Source organism: Artibeus jamaicensis, unplaced genomic scaffold (genome assembly GCF_021234435.1).
Source record: "Artibeus jamaicensis isolate MK-2021 breed Jamaican fruit bat unplaced genomic scaffold, CSHL_Jam_final contig_354, whole genome shotgun sequence".
NCBI lineage: Eukaryota > Metazoa > Chordata > Mammalia > Chiroptera > Phyllostomidae > Artibeus > Artibeus jamaicensis.
Genome location: NW_026521803.1, coordinates 29,757,559 through 29,783,872, shown reverse-complemented (window position 1 = coordinate 29,783,872; position 26,314 = coordinate 29,757,559). Strand labels below are relative to the sequence as shown.

Below are 26,314 nucleotides of genomic sequence, written 5' to 3'. Positions count from 1 at the left end.
TGTGACATACCAGGACTTGGACTCTGAAGTAATTGCTCTTTTCCTAATTCTCCTATTGCCTGTTGGATTTTTGTCCCTGATTTGCCCCTTTCTTTTAAATATCTATTGAATACCTAACTATACTTCAGACACTAGTCCAAGAAGCCCTATAAAAATCAAGGCTCAGCCTCCTGGAGCCAACGGGCCAGAGGGCCCAGGAGAGCTCTGCACACAGAGGAAATGATGAAGAAACACAACATCGGTGAGCCTGGCTGTTCTATGCCTGCTTGGCACCCATCGTTTCAAGTTCAGTGCTCCCGTTTGTTGGTGGAGTCCAGGGCAGTTCTAGGGAAGCTCCCTAACTCCGACTGGTGAGGAGATGGCACTGGGTCTTAAGTCAGACAAGACACAGAGGAGTCAGTCGCCCAGACGGCTCCTCTACCTTCGGTCAATTTCAAATTGCCCTTGAGTCTGCCAGAGCGATTTCAGCCCTTTCCCTACCGCCTGAACCAGACGCAGAACATCCTCTTCCCGTCGACCCAATTCTTCCCCTACCCACTGTTAAGTCTGGTATTTCAGACTGTCCTGGGTGAAAATAAAGAGCAGCCACTTTCTCCTGTCATGAACACCCCTTATAGAGAGGTTTCTTCTCATTTTAAAACACTTTAACACTGAAGACTAGAAATAAGTCAAATTGATGCGATCCATTAAACTGCATAGTGATAGATCAGTTTATTACTAAAAGTTGGCTAGAAAATGGAACGATTTAAAAGTTGCTCTAGTGTATCTCCCTGTTTCTTTGGAATACAAATTAATTCCTGAGGAACAGAGAGCAATATACAAGTTCCTTTTTTATAAGTAGCAATTGGATTTGCAGCTGAGCCCCTGGGTGCCCTGAACAAAGACGGTATTTTCCAGCTTCCCATGTGACTATGATTTCTAGCCAGAAGCATGTGGGCAACTTCCCAGTAATGGTCTTAAGAGGGGACATGTGTCCAATTTCTGGAACTTCCTATCTTCCCACAGGCTGGAAGAGGACCTAACTGGGGACACATTGGATTGTAGGGATGAGGGGAACATCCTACGGATGACAGCAGAAAAACTAAGAGCCTAGACCCTGCTGGGCGTTATAGAGCAGAACCTCAGTACCAGCTACTGGGAGTTGAGACAGTAGAGAAATCAACTTCTCTCTGGTTTAAGTCACTATTGTCTAGGTCCCATGCAACCAAACCTGTATCCTCACTAATGATCCCCAATGTCCAGCCACCCTACCTCTTCTTCCTAACATTCACCTTCAGGCATCCTACTGTGATCCAAATAAGTTTTCTTCTTGTGCTTTAGTGAGAGGAGTTTTTTGTTCAATTCCTACCAACAATTAGTGTCAAATGTAGACTGTATCTTACACTGAAGTAACTTTTTGTCAAATCCTAGACCTGAGCAGCAATAAGTCTCTCCATTTCTAACAACTGAGTTGCCACACTGCTAAGAATTTTGCAGAGCTTTACTATTTTACTATTAAATTTTTTTCAAAATATTTTATTTATTTATTTCTGAAGAGAGAGGTAAGGAGGGAGAAAGAGAGGGAGAGAAACGCTGATGTGTGAGAGGAACATCAGTTGGTTGCCTCTCACGCACTCCCAACTGGGGACCCGGTCCACAACCCAGGCACGTGCCCTGACCCGGAACTGAACCAGCAGCGACCTTTTGGTCCGCAGGACAGCATTCAATCCACTGAGCCACACACGCCAGGGCTATTTTACTATTAAAATGCTTTAATCTTGACATTGGTTAATCTTAAAAGTAAAAAACTAACCATATATTTGTTTTTATAAAGTACATACACAAGAAATAAATAATGTTCTGCATAGCATTTTTTAAAAAGCATCATCATATACAAATAAATCTTCAAGCCAAATGTATAAATACAGGACCCACTGAGGACTGGATTCCCAAGGCTTCCATTACCAAAAACAGGTGAGAAGCAACCAGGAGTCTCTGTCAGTAATATAAGCTCCACTTTGGCTAGCAAGCAATCACAGAAAGAACAGACAAACACACAATTGGAGAGAAAAAACACCTTGACTTATGACTTGACTGGTTATGTCTTCTGAAGCTTGGCATTGAACAAGGATGCAAGGCTGGCACAGAGTAAACAGTGTCCTTTAAAACCCTAAGTACAAAAATCAGTCTTCACCCCGCCTGATATCATATCTCCTTCCAAATAAATCTCATCTGTAAAAGCCCAACCCTTGGCACAGATACTTTCCTTAGGGCTTTCGGAATGCCTTTGGAAATAATTCTTTACTTGTCACATGTAAGGCTAACGGGTGAGAAGGAGCTATGGAAGTCTTGAAGAAGTTGCAGAGATGAACACACCAGGGACTTTGCCTCCAGGAATTCTGAGTCCTCTCCTGGCCCCAGCACCAACTAGGTACATAATTCTAGGCATGTGGCTGACCCTCGTGGAGTGTCGGTTTTGTGAAATGGGGGTAATAGCTTCCCTGTTCACCTCTTGTTGTTGTTCTCTAACGAGGTGACCCACGTGAAAATCTTTTGCAAAGTGAAAAAGGGTTTCTTGGGTATCATGTATATTAACTCAAATGAAGAGCTGGGGGTTTTGAAGAAGGTCAACACAGAAAAGGGGCTGGTGTTAGAGGAAGGTGTTCCAAGGAAGAAGCAACACCGAGTCCAATCTGAGCACCTACTGTTTGACAGGTGACGGTTCTGGTTAAACAGACATGTGTCACATATGTAACACCTTCCACCTTTCTGGACAGAGGAGATTATGCTCCCAAGCAACCGTATCTGGCAATTGGCCACCATCTGGTCCCCAGCACATAGGGTACCTGCTCGCTACTCTGCGGGTGATCAGCCATGCCACTCTCAGGGGGATACATGTGTTAACTGACAAGAAATGGGCAGAAACTGCTGAAAGCCTCAGGGTCCCCAACTCTTGCACCCTCTGGCTCTTTTCAATGTCCCTTGTGCCTTCATGACATGTATATTCATGGGTCATCTAAACTTGAAGGGAGCCTAGAAATCCCAACCTCATTAAGGTTAAATGCTTACAAAAATTGCCCAATCAAAAAAATGAACAATGGAAAAATAAGAAAGTCAATGATGCGTGCTTTTGAGAGTGAGTTAAGGAGCAGGACAGAAGGTAAAAAAAAGAAAGTAACCAATATTGATCAGTGCAGTTCATTGAACCCCAACAGCGAGGGCTTCAGCCTTGCCCCAGATCGACCGTGTCTGGGTGAGCAAGGACACAGGTCTGCCATCCTGACATGAGTCAGCTCCCAGCAGGAAGGCCTCCCAGTGGCTCAGGTGGGGCCAGGCAGCTGGCAGCCTTCCACGCAGAGCCACTGTTCCTTGTCAGGCAAAGCACAGGCTCACCCAATGACAAGAGCCAGCCTGGTGTGGACAAGAGGCCAGGCAGCTGGCCGTTTGCCGCAGATCTGGCCGTTGGGCTAATTCTAGAGCAGCAGCAGGAGCAGCAGGAGCAGCAGGAGCAGCAGATGCAGCAGGAGCAGCAGCACACGGTCCCCTCTGGCAAGAAGACTCAGTGGTAACAATCCAGGTCCTGGGCCCCCCCAAGCAGGCTCTTTCCTGTGCTCCAGGGTCAAGACCAAGACGGGTCCTTCCGTCAGGTGGGTCCTCAGCAGTAACTTTCCTCCATGTGCTTGGACGGCGGGGCGGGGGCCTTGCTGGCACCCTCAGGGAAGCTCCACAGTTTGCCTGAAAGGAACCCGTGAGAGTGGCCTTCGTTAGCTCGCTTAGCACACCCCGCAGCCAGTACGGAGGGTATGCCCTGTTCACATCACAACCAAGCTGTCTTACAAACCTGCCGGACCCTTTTCCTTGTTTCCCTTCCAGAACTAATGGAAAAGGTCCTGAGTGCTTCTTTCTCCCCATCCTCCACCACACTGGAGGCCTCTCTGGGTGCCTCAGCATTGGCATCCACACACTAAGCACAATACTCACCTGCAACACACACACGCACACAAGGCACTTGCACGTGTGTACACACCTGTGCAACTGTGGGGAGAACTATCAACAAGTCCTCTGCCTTGATCGAGAAACAGAATGGAGACCATAGAATGGCAAGGAGCAAACAAGTCGGAGCCCAGAGACCTCGGTTCTGATCTCGGCAGCACCGACTCACTGTGGAACCTCCTGGAACCTCAACCTCCTTATCAGTGGAGAGGTGAACAGTGCCCAGGTCAGCCAACAATACTGCAGGCGTTACACAGGTTGAGGGATGTCGGGACTTCCTAGAGTTAATTTATTGCTTGGGCTACCATTGTTTATTGTTCCTCTGAGGGAGAAGGAAAAATGACTTGCTTTCTCAAAGAGGTAGCATGAGATAAGTTACAGCACTCTCAGCTCTCACAAAAGTCCGGGGTGAAAAAGAAGAAAATATCTTATTATAGATACTTTATCATGAGGACAGCGATCCTTCCTGGACATCTCCAATCTATGCAGCTGTTCTGAGGGTCCCTGAAGTTAATACATGAGGAAGTACTAGGAAAGGTATACATTTTAATACCAACATAAAAAATTAAAATTCTTATTGTAGCACAAAGTCATATGAGCCTAGACTGAGTTGCTTAATTAGACGGGCAGTTTCAGAATCCCACAGGCCCTGTGGTCACCGAGCCTGTGGTCCCACTGATGTTCTGGAATGAGAGACAGAGCTGCTGGCATGCAGACCAGCCCGCAGGGCTGGCAGAGTTCATCGCCGGGGACCCTGGTGTGAGTGCAGCTGCTTGGTAACTGATACCCAGACTGTGGTGAGGCAATTTACCTGAGCAGGTGGGATGTCCGTGCTTCAGAGGGAACACAGGCTCAGAGTAAAACAATTGGCCTCCGTCCTCCCTCTGTCCTGACCAGGTGGAGGACCTGGAAAGACTGGCCGAACTGAGCCTCCACCAGGTCCCCACCTGTCCACAGGGCAAACCACACCAGCTTCCTGGGGTTGGTGATATAGGTAAATGACATAACATACGGAAGGCACTAGACGCAGGGCGGGCACATCTGTGTGCTCGGTGTACGGCAGCGGCCTTATTATCTGGGACCTTGGCTAGGGCAAGAGGTGGGGGCCGGTGGGGAGCTAGTCTCTCTCCTCTTGGGCAGATGCTTAGGTCAGAGGAAGTACGACAAATTCCCCTTTGGGATGTGCCCACTGCCTCACACCTTGAGATGTCAGCTTTCCTCAATTCAGAAGCAAAAGGCCTCCAGCACAGGGCAAGGGGGCAGTGAGGTAAGATGATGCTTTTGTCAGTTTGTCATGACACAGACCAGAGTTCCTCAAAAAGAGCAGAATCGCTCACTAATATCCACTCGTACTGACCTGGGTTCCCGAAAGCCAAAAAATCAAAACTACTTTGTGGTTTTCCTTTACCTTCCCCTCAACTTCCCACTCCAACCTCTGCCCTGAAGGAAGCTGGGGACCCTGGAACGTCCCACAGCCCCGCTCACCATGGAGAAGTCTCGTCTAAGATGGGGCGTGGGCACCAACCCCAGGGATTCAGTTACAAAAGACACTCCCCCAGGACCATGGCTGTGACCCTATGTGGTCAGGCAGAGCAAGAGGCAAAGGGGCACTAACACCCTCCGACATCCTGTGTGTTCTGCTGACTTGCCTATCTCCTTGCAGCGGAAGGTCGGCTTCACATAGGAGGGGATCTCTCTCCGTCCTGTTCACTGCTATGTCCCAGGTGCCCAGCCCCGGGCTAGGTGACCAGTCAAGATGGGCTGCACGCACATAGGGAGAGCCCCACTCACCTGGTTTCGTTTCTTAGTCTCCACCTGTCCTGACACTTGTGAAACCAGAGCTCTTGGCCGGGGGATATGCTGGTGTTCTCAGGGTCTTCTGCACAAAAAGCAAACCTAGAAGGAAAAAGAAACCACTGAGGCAACCAACACTCTAGAGGGGAAGGTGGCGGGCTGTGCATTAGCCAGACAGTGCTTTCCTCCGATCCAAGGTGGGCGGAGCCAAGGTGGGTGAAGCCGAAGTGGGCGGAGCTGGGGGAAAAGAGCAGTTCTCATCCTGCTGCATCCTGACTCAAGAACCTTCATTATATGAAATGTTAAAAGGACTTATCTTAGAAAAAGAACTTAAAAAAACATGAACAGTGAAAGGACAGCAAACTCACAGTATTAACAACCACACCTAAAACAAAAGCAAACTAAAAGGACAGTTAGATCAGGAGTGGAAACATAGAAATGAAGATCTCAAGGAGGGTTAGCAACAGGGGAGTGGGAGGAGGAGAAGGGGGAGATGGTACAGAAAATAATTAGCATAGACAGTAGATAGAAAATAGATAGGGGGGAGGGTAAGAATAGTATGGGAAATATAGAATCTAAAGGACTTGAGACACATGGTCATAAACTAAAGGGGGGGTAATGGTGGGGATGGGGGTAGGGTGGAGGGGAATAAAGGGGGGGATAGAACAACTGTAATGGCATAATCAATAAAAAATTAAATTTATTAAAAAAAAAATGGTAAAAATCTGAAAAAAAAGAACCTTCAGAACCCAGGCGAGCGCTCTAACCCATGTCTCTCACTGACCTCTCCCGTGATTCGGCTCATGCAGCCTTTACTCATACCACTTCCACACTCTCCCCTCTGTCTCTCCAAAAGACTGCCTGCCTGTCTGAACCTCCATGATGGCCTGAGACTCTGATCTCTCAATTTAATAGGAAAGCATGTCCTTGTATAAATGTGGCTTTTGTTATCGTCACTCCTTCTTATGGCCTGGTGTTAATAATGAGTGCCTTGATGTGCCTGTGGATTCCTCTCTCCATGGTGGACTGTAAACTCCTCGGCTGGAGGGACTCAAGGCGCCTCCAGTTCTGTGCTCACAAATACCCACTGACAAGCATGGCGGAACTCAGCTGGGAGTCAAAATCAAAGATTCAGGAAGTGGACAGCCAAGATCACAGACAGAATCAATGTCCTAATAACCACTTCAACTAAAACTTACAGCCAAGCCACGTGGGTTACTCCCACCTCAGTGGCGGGTGATTAGCATGACCCCATGACCCACTGGTCACCCCAAGGACAAAAAGCCTAATCAGAACCACTTCGAGAACTTTTAACAGGAAGTGCAAACAGTACCTAAACATATAAAAGGGTTACTCACCTTATTACAACCAGAAAAAGTTTAAAACAACAGTAAGGGACCAATTCATACCCCACAGAAGAGCAAGAATGTCCCACCAAATGTAGGTGCAAAGGAGGGGAAAGGAGGACTCTTATTTTGTGGCTAAGGTTAAAATTGGTCCACCAACTTTGGAGAGAAAAATTAATAATACCTAGCCAAGTTGGAGAAGACATATACTATAACTGAGCAACTCCACTGGTTGGTATTTATACCCCAAAGGAGCCCTCTCACATGTGCACAAGCATATTCATCTCAGTGCTATTCGGGACTGCTGAAAAGCAGCAGCCACTGAAACATTCGGCAGAGCAATGGTGAAACAATTGTACAATGACATTATGCACACAGAATAGACTAGAGCTATATGTATTGGATAAATTTCATAAACAGTATTGAATAAATAAAAGCAGCTTGTTAAGGATATATCCACTTATAAGTTTTAGAAGCATCCAAAACAAGCAGAAATACAAAAGGTAAAAAAGTCACGAAGGAGGGCAAGGCACTAATATTATTTAATGTTGGAAGATCAGTGCATTTGGTTTGAATGGAGAGGAATTGAACACAGAAAGGGCACAAAGGAGCTCCAGCTCCACCTGGAATGTGTTACTTTTAAAAAATCTTCTATCTAAAACAGTATGGGAAACCACTTACATTTGTGAAGTCTTAGTAGTTTATTATATTTGAAACATTTTATAAAAATGGTCCTCTTTCTGCTACCACACCTCTAGGCACAGGTTGCACTTACAAGTAAAAGACACAATTATTGAGACCACAGCCTTGGCACTAACAGCTTCTCCCAGCTGGCGCTCCCCCCCTCCCCAGTTCACAGGTTTCTAGAGCAAAATCAGTAGGACAAGCAGCCCAAGCCTCCTCCCCTCTCCCAGCTATCCTGTGCCAGGGCAATGGATGGAAACAAGGGAAAATGACAGGTAAGACACAAAGAGGATGGAGACACAAAGAGGTCGGCTGCCCCCAACTACCCCCAGGCTGGCCATGACCTCCTAGAGGTCTGCTGAAGGATTTGACCAAAGTCCCTCCCATTCTTGAGAAAGGTCCTAGAAAGTAGGGTTTAAGGTGCTAACAGATAAAGGTCTGTATTTATCATGCTAATCTTGGGGTTAACAAACGTGGGAAAACTGCCCACTAGCTCGGCAGAAAGGATTCTCTTTTACTTGACGTCAGGACCCGCCCCATGACCTTGACTTGCAGCCTCAGAAGGAGAGGTCTAACGCTCTGGAAACAGGATGCTGAGGAAACCAAGTCCTCCCACAGACATCATCGCAGGGGCTCCCTGGACCTGACACTCTGGTTTGCTCTGCACAAGAGCAAGCCAAGACTTGGGGCTGCATGGACCTCAGGGCCAAGAGATTAGAAAGGCAGCACTCCTGAAGAGCCCTGTCCAGGAGCGGCCCCCTTCCTCTGGGCCAACCCAGCACTTGGAAAACAGACGAGGGCTGCATTGCAGGCCCAATTTATGTACCCTTCTCAGCCAAAGGCCTGGGATCACGGCACAAAAGTTGACACAGGATTTGACCTGGAATTTGCTTTTCCTTGAAAAAGTATTTGAGGTTTTGCCCGCGTGCGGATGTGAAAGGACTGAAGGCGCTTGCTTAGCAAAGGATAGGACGCTGCTGAGACACACTTCCTGCCTGCTACTGATGTGGGGCCCGAAAGGGTCATGAGGCACTTACTTCTTCTGGGTTTCCCCAGACTTGACCCGGATGCGCCTGACATTCACTTCCTGCTTGGACTTTGGGGATTGAGACAGCAAGCTGCGAAGCCCATTCCACAGGCTGTACCAGGACTGAGATGCCTTCTTCCAGGTGAGTCTGATCTTCAACAGGTCTCCCAAGTCCTCCTCTGTGTAGACCAGGAAGCTGTTGGTGGCATTCAGTCCGATCTCCACTCTACAAAGGGGAGAGAAAAGCTTGTCTCATTCCCCGCCCCCTGGGAAATTGCCACACCATGTGGGGTGACCCAGTGGTAGCACCTGCCTCCCGCAGACTGGAGAGAAATGAGGGGAGCTCCCTCCCCAGTGCCCCCATCTGTGTTCCACCAGCAGGACCACAGTAGAAGTCCGATGTGCAACATGCTGACCTACAGCACCCCACCTTCTTATCAAAACCATTCCTGAGCACCTCCCTATTTATACTACTTCCTGGGGGCACAGATCCAAGAAAAAACAGAAATAAAGAAGCACAGAGTTGCATCCCCACTCAACAGTATCCTCTTCCTCTGCACCCACAGGCATTGGTCTCCCAAGAAAGTCCTGGTGCCCTCCTGCCCATTTGGCACCTGGGGAGCCTGCCTCACCCCATTTGTGTGTGTGAGTGTGTGCACATGAAGCTGCTCTCCCAGCTAGACCCTGAGCCTGGGAGCCAGTACTGCGATGCCATTCCTTTGCAATCCCGGCACTGTGCAGCCTGACTCTTTGTACCCTAGGAGTCTCACCAAATCTATATAGATTCTGTGTGTCCGCCCCACAGAAAATCGGAAATGGTCCAGGGATAGCTTACACCGTTCCAGATTCCCTAAAGCCTCAGGGGTCAGGCATTGTCTAAAATGACACAGCAGTTTCTGCCTTCCAGCAGCTTCTCACGCTGCTGATTCATCCTGGAAGCTTCCCTCCCAGAAATGTTCTGTGTCAAGGGCTTGGTGGGAGAAAGCCAATGGAGAGACAGAGGACTGCAGGGACCGCTGGAACCACCCAGCCCCTCCCCCAGGCCCCCAGACTACACTCTTCCGCTCTGTTCACAGGCTCCTGCATGCTCTCATTCTGTCCCAACTGGCCCTCGCCCCAGCAAAGGGAACTTGGAACTTACGTTTCCAATGGCAGCATCTGGGAGTCTGCACCGATGCCATAAAGGGTGACATAAAATGTGGGCTCTATTTCTGTCGTATTCTCGTAGCTGAAGACGTGGATTTTCATCTGATAGTGATAAACTGCAGAGGCAGCAGAGCAAAGGTATGTGTCAGCCTTGACTGCCATGCCAGAGAGACCTGTCCCTAGCTCAGCCACCCAGCACACTGAGTGAGTTTTTAGGGACGGTCATCCTTTTGGCCCAGCCCAGCCTCCAGCTTCTCTCTGGTCTCATTCTGTCCAATGGTTTAAGAAGTCACTGGGATATAGAAGAGGGAGCTCTAAACTTGGGGTTCAGGAGAGCTTTTGGGGATTCTGGCCCACCTACTTTCCTGCTACATAACCTAGCATTAAGAACCAAGGCTCTTTAAGCCTTAATTTCCTAATATGTAAAATAATACCCCCAATACCCACAAAGCTTTATGGTTTTATAACATGCTATAAAGAGGCAGACATCATTTTGATCCCCTATTGGTCCTGCCTCGGATTTTTCGTAATGATCAAATGAGAAAACAAATACGAAACAGCTTTGAAAAGTTAAAGGCAAGAGAGATTTAAGATGTCAAATGTGATTGTGGCATGATAATTCACACAACAAAAGGAGTCCCCACCATTTGTTCTTAAAGATTAAATCTCCACGGCATGCACAGCATAACCCGATCTGCAATGATTTGATTTAACTGTGCCGGCCACACCTCTCTCGCTGGGATGTGCCCTGTCCCACAAGGCATTTAGAAGGAGGGCGAAGATAACCCTGGGGCCCTGGGGGACAGAGGGTTACCTCTGAAAGGCATGCCCGCCCGGGTCTTTAGGTACATCTTGCTGTTCCTCTTGTTCCTCGTTTTCTTGGTGTTGTAGCCAATGCTGTTACAACGGTTCTTTCGGCAGCTGAGACACATCCCCTTTTTGAAGCGGGTTGAGTCCGTGCACTGGTACGCAAAGCTCGGCTTGTCGTGATTCATCAGGGAGTCGACAAAGAGGTATATGGCCCGCTCATGCTCACATTTCATCCCCTCTGCGAATGCTGGTGAAGGAGAAAGGCAGAGACGGAAAACATGCCGGATAAGCCACTTGTCGATGATTCCCCACTCAGTCAGTAAGTACTGTGCAAAACTGGGAGTCACAAAATAGTCATGGGGGCGTACAGCGCAGCAAACACAGCCAATAATATTGTAGTATCTGTGTACAGCGCCGGGTGGGGACTGGAGACAGCGGAGGGACCACTCTGTAAAGATTATGATTGTCTAACCACTATGCTGTACCCCGGCCACTAACATAATATTAAATGTAAACTGCAATTGAGAAATAGAAAAATAAGTACTATACACCTCACCAACCATAACTAGTTGCACTGTTGCTGTTTGTATTCTTGTTTGTGTAATTCTGTGCACTGCCCCAGTGCTAGGCTTCCTCCCACTAAGATGCAGGAGAGTTAGAGGCCATTCCTCCTGCCTCACCACAGGCTCTCCAGGCAGGAAGGCAGCCCTAATGCACACAAAGCAGCCGGGAGCAACAGAGCACATGCAATAGGCCTGAAATCGGGTGATGAAGAGCCATGTCCAATAGAAGTCACCAAGTCCTGATAAGGTTGTACGGTCACAAAAAGGGGGAAATGGACCAGATGCTAAACATCATCCCGTCTGAGGCTCAGCAAACTACGGCTCACAGGCTGACCACTTGTTTTTGCAAATAAAGTTTTCCTGGAATGCAGCCACACTCGTTTGCTTGTATGTTGTCTACGGCTGCTTTTGTGCCACAGCAGCAGAGTGGAGTGCCGAAAACAGGCTCTGGCCTGCAAAGCCTGAAATATTTACTAGCTGACATTTTAGGAAAATGTTTGCCAACCATATTCTAGTCTATTCCTCTCCATTATAACCTAAAGGCCCATAAATGTGAAGTAATTTGCTCAGGCTCACACACACAGCTGGTTTCAAAGTTAGAAGTATCACTTGGATTTTCTGGCACATAATCCACCATTATTTCTTGTAACCAGAGGCTGAAGCCAATAGTTCTAGTAAGTCCTGGGACCCCAGAAATACCCCATTCTCACTAACACCACCAGTCTGAAGAAATGCACCCTGACAGGTGTGGCTCAGTGGGCTGAGCATCGGCCTGGGAACTGAAAGGTCGCTGGTTCTACTCCCATTTGAGGTGCATGCCTGTTTGTGGGCCAGGTCCCCAGTTGGGGGCACAATCAATGTTGCTCTCGCACATGGATGTGCCTCTCCCTTTCTCCTCCCTTCCTCTCTCTCTAAACAAATAAAAATAAAATGTTTCTTTCTTAAAGAAAGAAAAAGAAAGAAGGGAAAGGAGAGGAGAAAGAAAGAAAGAAAGAAAGAAAGAAAGAAAGAAAGAAAGAAAGAAAGAAAGAAAGAGAGAGAGGGAGGGAGGGAGGGAGGGAGGGAGGGAAGGAGGGAGGGAGGAAGGAAGGAAGGAAGGAAGGAAGGAAGGAAGGAAGGAAGGAAGGAAGGAAGGAAGGAGTTCCATCCTCCCATCCCCTGAGGCAGGGCTGGACTCCTTCTGCATGGACCTCCAAGTCCTTCAGGGGCTACTTGGATACATGGTCACATTGGGAGAGGGCAACAGTCTTAATACTGAGTGTCAGAGCAGGACACCCAAGGGCACAGCATCATAGCAGAGGGAACCGACTGAGGCCAAGACTTAGAGATGCTGCCAGGATCCAAGGCAGTGAGTGAAGGAGAAATCCAGAAAGAGGTCAGCCGTGGAGGCCACACATCTGTTTCAGTAGGAAACTTGGCCAAGCCCAGGCCTGCTGGGAGCAGACTCAGGCATCTGAAGACAAATGATAAGTGAATAGGGAAAGCATCTTGGGTTCACTTCTTTAAAATGTTACAAAAAATACATTATAGTGTATTCATGCTATAGAGTATCATGGTCTCTAAAAGTGAGAAGGTAAGATTTCAGTGCTCTGACGTTTAAGAATGACCATAATATATACTATGATTGAAAAAGGAAAGTCACGGGACAATGTCATTCTGACAAATACCATTAGACACACACGCATAAATAAATTTGCAGAGAAAAAGACTGGAAAGACAACACTGTTCACTCATATTGACTAGTTCTGAAGGGTGAGTAGAAGCAGGAGTGTGAGGTGAGGGGGCAACTTTGCTTTTTGCTTTACACAATTCTATATTGCTCGATTTTATTCAACAAATAGGTATTTCTTTTGTTAATCAATAGAAACTGGACCTCAAAGCATGAGAAGGCAGAGCAGAGACCATGGGGCGGGCTGTTCACAAGCTTATTGGACGAGAAATGGCAGACAGTGTTTGAGGGCCCCTGTGCAGGGTGGGGTGGGAATGATACAGTAAGATGGTTGGGACCTCTCACAGTTTGGGCTGATTTAGGAGGAGATGCAATAACTGAGTCAAACCTCCCATGTAGCAGAAAATAAGGAACTCACTTCCATATGCAATTGACCCCAAAATGTCGTTGAGTCCACAGCCTGGCTGGAAGTCACCCCCATTGGGGTAGATGTCGATGTGGCCCACGGGCCTCTGGATCCCGATGCTCAAGCCGAAGGAACGCGTGTAGGTGTGGAGGACGTCCACAAAGTCCGCATCGTCGGGGGACAGCCGGCTGTGGCTGTCTGCCTTTTCAAACAAGGGCCCAGCCGGATCCAAACCTACGGCAGAAGGGGGAGCCGATACCAACCGTGTCAGGTGCACCAAGTCAGGGCAAGTCCGCGTGTGCAGGAGGACACTGAACTTGGAGCCTGGCTGATCTGGAACGCTCGGTGCCTGCTGTCAAGGAATTTCTGCTTTCTTCTGACGCCTTCGCCTGTCCTGACACGTCAGCTGATTCAGTCAGTTGGCCACCAGCTGCACCCTGACCCGCAGCTCTGAGGAGCCATGGGGCTGTCAGAATGGCAGCCGTTCTAGAAAGAACTTGGACTGGCTGAAACTAAGCCATTCATCCCATTTTTCCTGGCACTGAGGAGCCTTCCACGGCCTCAAGTTAACAGGAGTTTTACAAAATAACTGAGCCTCCTACAATTTTGGGAAGGAAGCCTCAGTCTCCCAAATACACTGAGCTGTTTACATTTGGACTTACTCTCCCCCTTCCTTGAACGATGGGGTCAGGCCCGGGAGTGGAGGGGTGAGATACTCTGATAGTCTGTATCTCTCACCTCCAGAATTTCTCTGTGTCGCAGCTACAAAGAGAAAACATTGTCGCCTGAACACTTTCTGGATTGAACAGGCAAGTAGCCTGGTAGAGAGTACTGGTCCTCACATTTGAAAATCACAAATATCACTGGGAGCTTGTTACAAAATTCAGATTCTACTTTGTAACTACAAAGAGCTCTGGAAGGGCAGAGCAGCCACTGGTCACCTGTGGTATGTGTGTCGGGGGAGATGGCAGGGCAGGGCACTGGGCAGGGAGTGGCAGCCATGAGAGAGACTTTCACTATCTTTTAATTTTGGAACCACATGAACACAAAACCATTTTAAAAAAAAACTGTGAACTATAAAATGCAGATTCCCTGGCCCCCTAGAGATTCTGACTTGTAGGTCTGGTGTGGAGCCCAGACATATATATTTATTCCCCAGGTGACCCTAAAAGTAGGTAGTCTGTAGGCCAGATTTTGAAAAATTTCTCCCTACTTCAGTATCATCTGGAAAAATGGACCTGAATATCTCAATTCATACAGCTCATGTGAGAGAGTGTGAGGCTAAGTGCTTGTCAGGGCAAATACTGGCTCTTGTTACCAAACGCAAGTAATTATGGGAGCCAAACACATCCCAACCTAGAAGGCTCTCGCCCTACAGAAAACAAATGAAGAGACTATGTACAGCAGAGGAGGGGAGTCTGTTTAGTCTAGAATAGCGGTTCTCAACTGGGAGTGATTTTGCTTCCAAGGGGACAGTTGGCAATGTCTGGGGTCACTTTTGGTTGTCACAATTGCAGGGGGACATTGTGCACGGAAGCTACTAGCATTGCACGTAGAGGGTAGAGGCCGGGGGTGCTGACACACACCCAACAGCGCTCAGAGCAGCCCCCACTACGAAGCATTAACTGGCCCCAAATGTGAAGAGAGCCAAGGCTGAAAACCGTGATTGAGAAACAGCAAGGCAGAGAGGAGGTGTCCCCAAAACCAGTCCTGAAATGCAGGGGGTGGGAAATGGAACGGTGCTCCCAGACCCCGGGGCCATGGAACGAGGGAGCTCAATGGGAGGCTGAAAGAGCAGTTTTGGGGTAAACAAAAGGCAACACCGTTGTCCAGAGAGAACCTGTGGAACCCATTCTCATGAGGACTGTAAAACAGTTTTTAGAAGTTTAGATCAATGTATGTAAAACGGGGGCCAAAAGGGAGCCCAGGCTGCTCGGGACCCAAAAGAAAGGTGGCACAAAAGGAGTGTCCTCTCAGAACAGTCCATGATGACGCATTTTAGAGGCTACAGAGACCGCAGATCTGACACAAGTGGCCTCTCCCTGCCTGCTGCCATGTCCCCTGGAGAAAAATAAATAAATAAAGAGGAGCATTCTGCTTTGCAACCAACATAAGAGAGGAGCTCTTTGCTTGGTGTGAACAAAAGTCTCCACCAGACGGTCAGCACCATGGAAACCAAGCTGGGTTGGAGGAATGCAGGCAGCGGGGCTTCTTCATGACCAACCGACCGCTGACGGCCAGGCTGAGCCTGCACCTACCCAGGCTGACCCGGCCTGACACAGAGCCAGGGCCCAGGGACCTGGCAGAAAAGTTCCACAAATTACTTTTTTAACTAGGAACTGGAGGAAGAACTTACTCCCTCCAGAAAGACAGAAGATGGAGAACCACCCCTTTTTCCATTTAGTCTGACTCCCCCAGAAGTGCTCTGTCCAGCGAATGGGATACACACGCACGTACACACGCACACAGGAGCACTTCTGCATTCTGGCTTGGCAGGGCAGAGCCTCCTGCACGACATACAGCTCCTGCAGTGACCGGGGAGAGGCCGTGTGGTGCAGTGGGTAGGGGCGGGCTCTGGAATCGGACAGCCTGGGTTTGAGTCCCAGCCCTGCTACGCAGGATGTAAGATATCGCACTCATTGTTTAAGCAGGGTCATAGTCTCCTCACCTGTCTAATGGAGCCAAAGGACTCCCTTTGCCCAGGTGCTCTGTGACTTACCTGTCACAGGCAAGAAGTACTTGTCACACATTAAGTGCTTGACACTAAGCTGCAACTAACCCAGAGCCTACCGACTGCTCATTTCATTTATATTTCTTGAAGAATGAATAAATCTGTCTGCTTACTTATTTATAACTAACTAGATGTAGGTTCAATGAGAAACATATGCCCTCTTTACTAGCATATCACAGAATTCTCTCAGGAGCCTAGGAGTGTAAAACCGGAGCAGACCCCAACATGCAGCTCTGTGATCCAAGCAAGACTGGGATTCAGGTGTCCCCCACTGCGGGCCGCAGGCCTCTGCACAGCAGCAGCGCCCAGGGCCCCAGGGCCCCATTCCAGCTATAGTCTCTGGTCCCCTCACCAGTCAGGACCCCCTGGTGCCCAGGCCCAGGAGAAGTCCGAGGGCAGAGGGAAGTTTACAAGCCCCCCGCCCCTGCCCCCCATCAGACATGCGCAACAGCACATGTCAGGTCATCCACATACCCTCTGAGGGGCTGCTTGGCAACTGGGCGGAGGCCACGCCTTCCCCCCCCCCCGTGCTCACCCCACCCCCTGCTCCACAGAGAAAAGCTGGAAAGAAGGGGCTGAGCTCAGAACACGCGGCCCCCGTACCCCAGGCAGACAGCACGGAGGACTGATTAGCATTCTGCCAGCGAAGCCCACATCCCAGGGGCTGCCACCCAGACAGGGGAAAGAACAGGAATGCTTCATACTAGCGCCCCTCTCATTTGGGATTTAGAAATAAGGAAAGGGGGGCTCTGCAGCTTGTCCTTGCTGCTTAGGCCTTTCTGGTGGGGGCCTAGTATGCGCTGGCCCCCACCAGACCTGCTGGCCTGGCTCTGGACATTCCGCTTCGCACTGGGGCTAGGAGGAGGTGCTGAGACAATTGGGCCCAGAGTGGGGTAAGGTCAGACGGCTTTGCTCCGGCAGCAGGTTAATGAGCAGCCATGTGTGGCCACACAGCCGCCGTCCTCTTAGAGAGCTCAGGCCCTGCCGTCCTGGTGATAAAACATAAAGCTCTCCAAGTATGCTGAAGCAAATAACTGAATCTAAAGGAGTGTGTGCAAGCGTGCACAAGCACATTAGGCATAAACCAAGGACAATGACAATAAGGAGGGCTGCTAAAACCTCAGCGATTCATGTTTTTTATAAATCCGCCCCACCAGCTTACAGTATCGCTGAAATCCGATATTCCACCTTCGCTAAATCTTTCTTTAGCTAAGACCACACCTCTACCTAAGTCCCATTTCAAAATGCACATGCTGTTGGGAAAGAAATTGATCAACTCCTTCCTTCTATTTTGGGGGCAAAAGGGAAGCTGTGGGGGGAAGACAGCAGAAGGTGGGAAGGAGACTAGAAGTTCAGGGCAACCAATGGGCCACTTGTTTTAGCCCAGAGGAAGCCCTGAGCTGTGATTGAGGGGTCCCCCAACACGAGAGAAAGACGATCTTCCCCACTTTTCACAATCATTGAAGGATTTCATCCAAGCTCTCACATCAACAGCTAGGCAAAATGGAAAGCTCGATTTTCTGTTGGCAACCTAGGTGCTAATATCAGAAAAGTCTCTTTAAGGACAAAGTTTAATCATCTGTTTCAAACAGGTCATTATCACTAATAAGTCTTCCAGCTAAACATTGGCAAGAGGCTGTTGGTGGATGAAATAGAAATCAGAGGCAGAAGTCAACCTAGAATCCACCACTAGTTCTTTCTTTTGAGTTTCTAGAGTATCGCAAGTGGAGATGGGACGCGGGCCCCAGAAGCAGGGAGGCTCACTTTAGTTGTGAGCTGTTTGACCTTGGGTGTTTCCTCACCTGTTGGGTCAGACCAGTGGTTTTCAGACTGTACTTCCCTGGGGCTCTGGGCCACTGCAGTGCCTCCGGGAAAGGGGACGGTCCGAACAGCAAGGCTGACACTGTCCACCACACAGCTGCCTCGACCAGAATGTCCTTTCTGTGTCATATCTTGGGATGCCACACAAGTGTAATTTGCAAAAGAAGAGTTCTGTGACTGCATAGGACATTTGAAAAGCTAGGGGTTAGATGTTCTCCAGGTTTTTTCCAAAACTATTGCTCTATGGTTCACCCACGCTGCCTCATTTGGGAGCACTCTTGTTCTGAAAGGCCAGCTTGTCAGAGGGGCCGGGAAGCCCAGGGACCGGCTGTTTGTGGAGGAAGCTGAGCTTACCCGTGATTCTGCCCACCGTGCCCTTCACAAAGTTGCCAGCGTACCCAGCCACGTGAGCTCCAAGGCTGTAGCCAATCAAGTGAACATTCCCAAGAGAAAAACCGTCCTTCTCCTGCAGGAAAGCACAAAAGTGTGTCAGTGAGCGTGTAGTCCTGATCCCACAGAGACCCCCACAATCCAACAGTTCGATCACAGCAAGGAGACACGGGAGTCAGGGGCAGAGACTTGCAGGGGCATGGCTGGCTCTGAGGGCAATGCAACACAGATGGAGCACAGCCAGGAAAGAGGAGGTCAGAAGGACTCGGTGGTACTGCAAATGCCAAGTGCCAGCGGCAGGTTGTGACTAGAAGCTGTGTACCTGACCCTTCCCCTACATGTTTTCCATTCTTTCCAGCAGCATCTAAGGGGGGAGGGTGGCAGTGTGGAGGTCAAAGCCACCAGGCTCACTGGAGACTAAGTGCCAGCCTTGGCCTGCAGCTGCATATCCTTGCCCACTGTCTCAGGCCCCAGGAGCTGCACCCTCACTACAAGTTTGCCTGGGATCCCAGAGTTGCACCCCAACAGGGTGCTCTGATGGTGGGGTTGAGGAGGTGGGGGTTTGACCCCCACTGCTCAGGAACCAAGTTCCCCAAAACAACCTGGGCAGAAGACTGTGGGACTGTTTGAGAACCCAGAATTTTAAGACCTTTAGATTTGTTTTCCACGCTTGATATTTTAAGCAAGGCAGTGGGCTGCATTTGTGTGAACCAACACCCTCCCCACTCTCAGGACAGGCACCCTCCAGAGGAAAAGCAGACGGCCGTAGGTTTATAAGATTACAAGCTGGTCCTGGCTCCTGGCCATTCCCAACCAACTTAAGAGTACGTTTCCAGTATCAGAAAGTAATGACTCATCAGGCAAATTTTTTTCTAGCAAATAAAGTAACAGGAAGAATCCAGAGACATATCAGTAATGAAAAGGCTCTCTAAAAGTCCCAGATTTCAAGTATTTCAAGTCATACTTCATGCAGTAACAATGTGAATCCCAGAGATTTTGATCAGACATCTGAAGTCCACTGTAACATGGTCTGACCCCTATTTCTTAAGGTTTGAGTTCAAGATACTGCTCACGAAAGACGACTTCCTCTCATCCCCAGTACCTGCAGCCCGTCAAGCAGCCTCGCGATGCTCTGTCCCACCGCCCGAATGTTGTTGACCGCGTCTGTGTAAAGCTGGTGAGCCAGGGGCAGCCAGTCAACCACCACGACATTGGCTTCTTTCTCTCTCATCCGCAGGGCTGACACGAGCTTGTACAGCCACTGTTCAAATACACCACTCATCTGCAAAGAAAACAAGACATTTAAAAAAATTCTCTGTGCTCAGAGATCCTAATGAATATAAGATTCAGTTCCATGATCCTCTTCCCAGCCGATTCCAGAATCTTCACCTTAACTGCACAGGGACTGAACATTTGCACGTGAGCAGGGCCAACCACAGGCAGGGTTTCTACGTGGGTGTTTGTTTTCATTGCTCTTTATATCCCTGGTTTTTCTCATCAAAATGTTCATAGCTGCTGCCCCTACTGTCCTATAAAGCCACTGTGAGGTATGTATTGGTGGCAATGCTGGTCTGAGGTTGGCCTGAGTCCCTATCACAGTCAGGCAAAGTGACCTGCTCCATTGTTCAAAGGCAGCTGGGAAGGGTTGCCCTGGAGAATTAGCTTCTCTCTTGAAGATGCGGGGAGATGGTGTCTCCTAGGCAAACGCCAAGTTAACAAATGACCCCACCCCACAACCCATCTCCTCCATGCCTCCTGACCCCAGAGAAGGGAAGATCCATCCCAGGAATCCCAAACTAGAACTCGGGACACATTTTCCCACAGAAACAAAGTAGAAATGGTGACAAGGTCCAGTTGTAAACCTCTCCACAAGCACATTATTAGATAAAAAGATTTTCTGTGCCTGTCCTGGGAACCTACCCGCCATTTACAATCTCGCTTCTATGGGAAACTGCTATTCCAAGTTCCAAACAGATTACAAAAGAACTTTCTGGAATGCAACCCATTTGTAAGTTGCAGGCAGTTTGTATTTGCATTTTGACGGAGGGGGGGTGCGGGGGGTGCGGGGGGCTTAAGAAGATTCAAATGCACGATTCTAATCATGGGCTGTGGGATGCAGACAGCTGGCTGGACAGGCCTTGAATTGCCTCTTCAATCACATCAGATACATAGGCACCTACTCCCCGACTCCCCCCAGGCCTGACCCCAACAGTTGGTGATAGACCTAAAGACCCAGGAAACATGTAATGGATATGAATTTCTCATCATTAAGAAGAGGAATGTCCCCTCCCAATTAGCCCGGGCAGAAACCTACTCACTTAGTAGTGCCATTTTCCTACAGACTGTGACTATATGAATGAATGAATGAATAAATCCCTTGCTGGTCAAAAGCTTCTGAAGCTGAGTGTTCAAGCCCTTTTTTCTTGAAGTGTGTCATGGACCTTTCAATGTGAATTGCTCAGCTAGGACCCAGAAAGAGCCCCAGAGCCTTTAAAGGGAGCCACCTCTATGCAAACAGGTGGGCACCATGCCAGTGGTGGCCAGCAATCCAGGCCAGCTGGCTCCGCAGAAACTCTCCGAGCCAGTCAAGTTGCTTCAGCTCAGCTCAGTTCTTAGGGAGGGATGGCCCCCACGAGGCAGCGGCTGACCGACATAATTAAGTGTAATTAGAGGGATCCTTAGGAGCCAGGGGAGCTGGGCTGCTGCCCTCAGGAGAGCCACTTTTTGAAAGCCCGCTGTGTGCCCACATTAAATACCACCCTGCTGGAGTCCAGATTGCCCCCTCAGTGAAGTGCCCATTACATTCTTCACAGCTGTCTGAAATACAAGCAGCCCACAAGGAGACGGGGGAGTGGGGTGGGGGGAAGAGAGTGGAATCTGGAAGCGCCAGTATTCTTTTTAATTGACCAAAAACAAAAGAAACCAAATCTTGGGTGAAGCTGCCGAGCTCCCTCCCCTGGGCTCACCGTCCACCCATGAATGATGAAAAAGGTTTTGGCGGTCATGTTGAAGCCACAGTCTTCTACGGTGTGGTTGTGGCCAAAGGAGAGGTAACATCCTTCATGCGCCCGGTCGTCGGAGGTGCGGAGGTTAAACCGCACGGCAGGTTTGTCAACAGCCTGTACATCCTCGGGTGTGTGGAGCTCATCTGGGGAGAGAGAACAGAACTTGGTGCCTCTGGTGGGACTGAGTAATGAGTGGTCTGGGATATCGTTGCAGTGCAACCTTGAGTCAATTCTTCAAACACTCTGGGTCTCAGTTTTTACATCCGCAGAATGTGTCCTTCTCACCTCCCAGAAGAGTTGCGATGTTATTATAAAAGGGACATCTGGTCTATATTTAAGAGTATCACTCACTAGTATTAATTACTGTAACTCAAGTAAAGAGGTCTCTCTTGCTTTTCTTTCTTCTTCCCTATCAAAGCAAGTTCACTTTCCTTCCCTCAAGTTACTACTTTCAAAGTATGGGCCCTCAATTTCCCCCCTCCCCCAAAATGCTTGGAACCAGTTGAGTTGCGGAATTCAGAAATTTTCAGGTCGTAGGAAAATGGCATTATGGTACACACAGCAGGTACTATACAACACCCCCAAGTTGGGTCTGGAACATTCTGCACCAGCATTTCTGCCAGGAAATATGTGACTGCTCACAACCTGAGGACAAAAAGAAAATGATAAAATAGCCTCCTGTCAGTTCAGGTCAGTTTTGCTGCCAAATGAATTCAAGCCAGGTAAAGCCAAGTCTGCCACCAAATGAGTTGCCAAACAAATTTTCCAGTTTTGAGAGGTTTGGGAGTTTGGAATTCAAGGTAAGACGCTGTCCACCTATTACGCATGGGCTTCTCCCAGTGCTCCCCACTCCACGTCAGCAGCTACCGCAAAAAACCCTCATGCCTCCTCAGTGGCCTTTATGGAGTCCGGCATGTGCCCGGCATTCTTCTAGTTTGTTAAATAAGTGACCAAAACCATGGAAAAACTCATAAAAGCAGCCAAACCACTCTTTTTAGCTCCACCACTCAGAGACAGTGCCTTGGAGGAGATAACCAGATAACCCTGCCCCCATGACAAAGCCAATGTCACAGATGGTCCCTATGGCCTTTAAACACTTATAGGTGCTCTAATCCCCACACTGTGCCAATGGTCATAATCGAACCCCACCAAACACTCTTCCAGCTGTCTAGGAAACCACCCCTTGATAACGGGCTAAGAAATTAGAAAATCAAACTCCCCTGTCATCCAGAAACCAGGGGGAAAGATACCGAAGGAACATCCCAGGAGTTTCATTATGCCCAGAGTTAGGAAGCAAATGGAATCATAGAAAGAAGGACCAGAATGGTGGCGAGGGGGGTGGTGAATTCAGGGGGCAGGGGAGGGAGAGAATGCACCAGGTGTAAAAAGGATAGGGTTCCAGAAAAGGCATCTCAACACACATGAACAGAACTTTGTCATTATAGTCATGAACAACAGTTTCAACGGGCAAATATTTGAACCATGGACATAATTTAGTTTGACACCTCCCCAGTTTCCACCCATATAGCCACTTCACACAAAACCCAGATGGAAAATTCTAGAGAAAAAGGCCTTCTGGGACAGATTGGCAGATAAACCCTAATATCGACATAAAGGGTTCTCCTTAGCAGCTGCCTCTCTGACCCCAAAGTCCTGTAGCTTCATTGCTACTATTTTTGGCCTGGGTCACTTCAACCTCTGGCACTTTCTGATTGTTCTTCAGCCAGATGTCCTTGTGGCTCATTCTTTAGTTCCTTGCTCTCAGATTCTCGGAGAGGAAAGCCTGACCACAGGTTCTAACTGCACCAGCTTCTCCAGTCGGCACTCCATACCTCCCACAACACTGAGCACCATTCGTATATTTTAATTGGATTTCGTCTGTCTTCTCACCGAGGACTTGTAAGCTCCAGGAGGGTGGGGTTTCTAAGGAGACATGCAGTAAATACTCGTTTGAATGAATGAAATGGCCCACGAACACTCCGAGTTGCAGAACACAGAAGTTGGAAGGAACTAGAGGGGCCACCTACCCAGAGTCACACTACAACTTAACACTAGAGTCGGGGACATGCTTAGTAAAGCGAGCCCTTTCCATTCGTTCATTCACATTAGCCCTCCCACCAGTACATAAGTTGACATGGACCAACATCATTTGGCCAACTTCAACAGAATAGTAGACCGGGTGCAGTTTAGGGGTTCCCCTGGCACTCCTGCTGTGTGACTCCACCCTCGCTCCACTGAGGCAGACTTCTTCCAATGGAAGAGAAAGCCACTCGGAACTCAGAAGGAAGAAAAGCTAGCAGCTAGGAAGAGAGAGGGAGCTGGAAAGAGTGTGGGGGAGGAGGAGGCTCGCAACGTGTGAGCAGCAGCCCAGCAGCCGCCGGGCAGTCAATGCTCCTGCCACCTTAACTTTCAAAACACCTACGTGGAGATAGATTAAACGAAGGAAGGGCGCCGCGTGAGAGAGCTTCTTCTGACCTTGTACACTAGTAAACCTCCGGGTTCAAAGATGAGCGCAAGGTGGAAGAGCTGCTGTCAGCCAGTGGGGCCGACTGGACAGCATGTTTTAGGGGACCCATCGCGTCCTGGAAAGGGGTGGGGCGAGAGCGAGCGGGCTAGGTCGGGCCAGCGATGCCCTGGCCAGAAGCGCCAAGAAACAAGTGATGATTAGCGGGAGCAAGCGCAGAGCGCAGGGGGAAAGAAGGATTTCCCAGGAACGAGGGAACACTGGAGAAGGGTCTGCAAGACAGAGGGGTCCCGAGGGCACAGAAAAGAAGCTGGGGGGTGGCAATAACAAATCAGGGCACGTTACCTTGTAACGGTCCCTCTGGACCGAGGGTCGCGGGCCCTCCCGCGGCAAAGCAACAATAGACGCTCCAGAGGCAGAGCCGAAGCACGGAGTTTCTCATCTTTCCCCGCCACACACCCGTCGCCAAACAGGACTTTCAAAACGGGGGGCGGGGGCAAAACAAAACAAAACAAAACGAAACACCTCCCGGGGTTCCAGCAGTCCAAGCTCGTAAGACCCGAGGTGGGCACCTTCTCTCCCCCAGGGCGGTGTAGCCTTAGACCGCGGAAAGTGGAGAGTGTGCGGGATGAAAACTTGGCTGCCCTGAGCGGCTGGGGTGGCAGAGGGAGTGTGAATGGGGCTTAAACCAGAGTCAGATCTGCCTGCGCCCACGCCGCACGCCCGGGAGGCACGGGCTCGCCTCTGTCACGCAGAGAACTCCCGGAGAGGTAGGTTTCTTAAAGTAGGGGAGTCATCTGACCCATCGCCAGATGGTGATTTGCATAATTTATTCCCGGTTCCCAACTCCGATTGGTCACACCTTCTTTGACGCCAGAACCGAGACTCCCAAAGTTTGAATGAAAGCGCCACACACCCACCACGTGGACGCTCTGCACGCGCAGCCTTGCGTCTTCCCCCTCCAGCCTTTCTCCAGCCTCCACACTTCCTCCTAGTGCCCAGCCTGGGACCCCAGATTCTTCCCTCTCCTCTCCGGGGGTGGTGGGGCTGTGCCTTGATACGCTGCGCCCGCTGGGGACGCGATCCCTAAGGTAGGAAGATTATCCTCTCCAAAGTGCAAAGCTATCTCCGCGCCCAGAATGGTCTCTCCGCGCCCCTGGCCAAGGGTCCGGATGGGGGACAGCCACCTTGTCGCCTCTTTGGTACTTCCTTCACTCCCACCCAGAGAGACCCTCGACCGGTGCAGACGGCGCGACAGGACTATAATCGGGCAGAGCTGAGGGACCGGGGGCTGTTGGCACAGACCCTTTCCGCGTCCTGTTCCACCACTAGCTGTAACACTCGGCGCAAGCTACTGAACTTCTGCAAGGCCGTTCGCTCCTTGGTCCCCAATAACCGTGCGGACAGTTCCTGCTGCTTATGGATGTTGGCTAAAACTAAAAGAGATGGTGCACAGCGCTTAATGTGGCGCCTGCCACGTAGTAGGCTCCCTTATACCTCGTGTGGGGCAGGGGGTGAGGGGGCTGGAGGGATACCACGAGACGCTTCCCAAAGGGAACGGAGAGCTGAGCTCGGGAGGTCTCGGACGCGTGGCCCGCAACGAGTCTCTCCAGATGTGCGCAACTGCCTGTTGCGTGGGATTAAGTAGTTGCTTCTTCTCATCCGTCCTCCTTCCTCTCCTTCCCTTTATTGATCTGCCTCCCTGCTCCTCCCTTGGGTCTCGGAACCCAGCTCCCGCTCCGCCAGCCGGACTCCTGGACAGAGAACGGCGAGCGCGGGAAAACTCGTCACCGAGTCCGCATCCGGCGCAGGGGAGCTGGAGCTGAGCCCGGGGCTCTCCGAGGGCGACGGCCGGGAAAACGGGAGGGCGGCTGTGCTTCAACGGTCCTTGGGACGCTGCGGCGGTGGGAGGGATAGAAAGCTCCGCGCTAAGCGGCGCGCCGCCTTCCCCTGCGTCCCCGCCAAGCCTGAGCTCGCGCTGCACGGCTCAGCGAGTGACCGCGCGGTCGCTGGGAGACAACCTGTCCCACTCCAGCCCGCGGAGGAAAGCAGCCCCGCGCCCCTTCCTCCCTGATGTGGGCGCCCCAGCCTGGAGGGTCTGTGGGGAGAAATCAGTCCAGAGGAGCAGGTCCCGTTCCGACCTATAGTCTCAGTACTCTCGCGTGCTGTCATTCATTAACAAGAGGCAGGCTGGCTTTATTATTTGAGGATAAAACTCCATGCGTTTTACGGGATGGCAAATATCACCGCCGGATCACCTTTCTTCCGTCCTCCTCCCGCTCTCCTTCCCTACCGGCAAACCGCACAGGTACGTGTAAGTCAGGCACTATCTGCATTTTACAGATGGGAAAACTGACTGGTGGAGGAATTCTTAACCACCAGGCGCCCCTGCTCTAGGCTCTATATCGCCTCTAAAACATGCACATGAGCGCTTGGGCGCAATGTCTCCATCTCACAGTAGCTGAGGCAGTGGGTGACCTCGGAGA

The 26,314-nt window shown here is 49.9% G+C and overlaps 1 protein-coding gene across 1 annotated transcript; it reads right to left on the bottom strand.

Annotated features, from left to right (window-relative positions):
- Positions 1–1,641: 1,641 nt before the first annotated feature.
- LIPG (lipase G, endothelial type) lies at positions 1,642–24,565 on the bottom strand. The gene is made up of 10 exons (XM_037165119.2): positions 24,174–24,565; positions 21,326–21,507; positions 19,462–19,641; positions 18,324–18,435; positions 13,430–13,651; positions 10,784–11,026; positions 9,965–10,085; positions 8,834–9,049; positions 5,764–5,868; positions 1,642–3,714 (listed from the first exon to the last, which is right to left on the bottom strand). Exons 1-10 carry the CDS (start codon positions 24,268–24,270, stop codon positions 3,693–3,695), a joined length of 1,500 nt encoding a protein of 499 aa, XP_037021014.2. The 5' UTR covers positions 24,271–24,565; the 3' UTR covers positions 1,642–3,692.
- Positions 24,566–26,314: the final 1,749 nt, after the last annotated feature.

Coding starts and splice junctions, on each gene's coding strand:
- LIPG (XM_037165119.2), bottom strand. CDS start 24,270: ATGAGAAACTCCGTGCTTCGGCTCTGCCTCTGGAGCGTCTATTGTTGC. Junction 19,642..21,325: donor TCATCATTCATGGGTGGACG/GTGAGCCCAGGG, acceptor TTTTCTTTGCAG/ATGAGTGGTGTATTTGAACA. Junction 5,869..8,833: donor TCTGGGGAAACCCAGAAGAA/GTAAGTGCCTCA, acceptor TTTTCCTTCTAG/GTTTGCTTTTTGTGCAGAAG.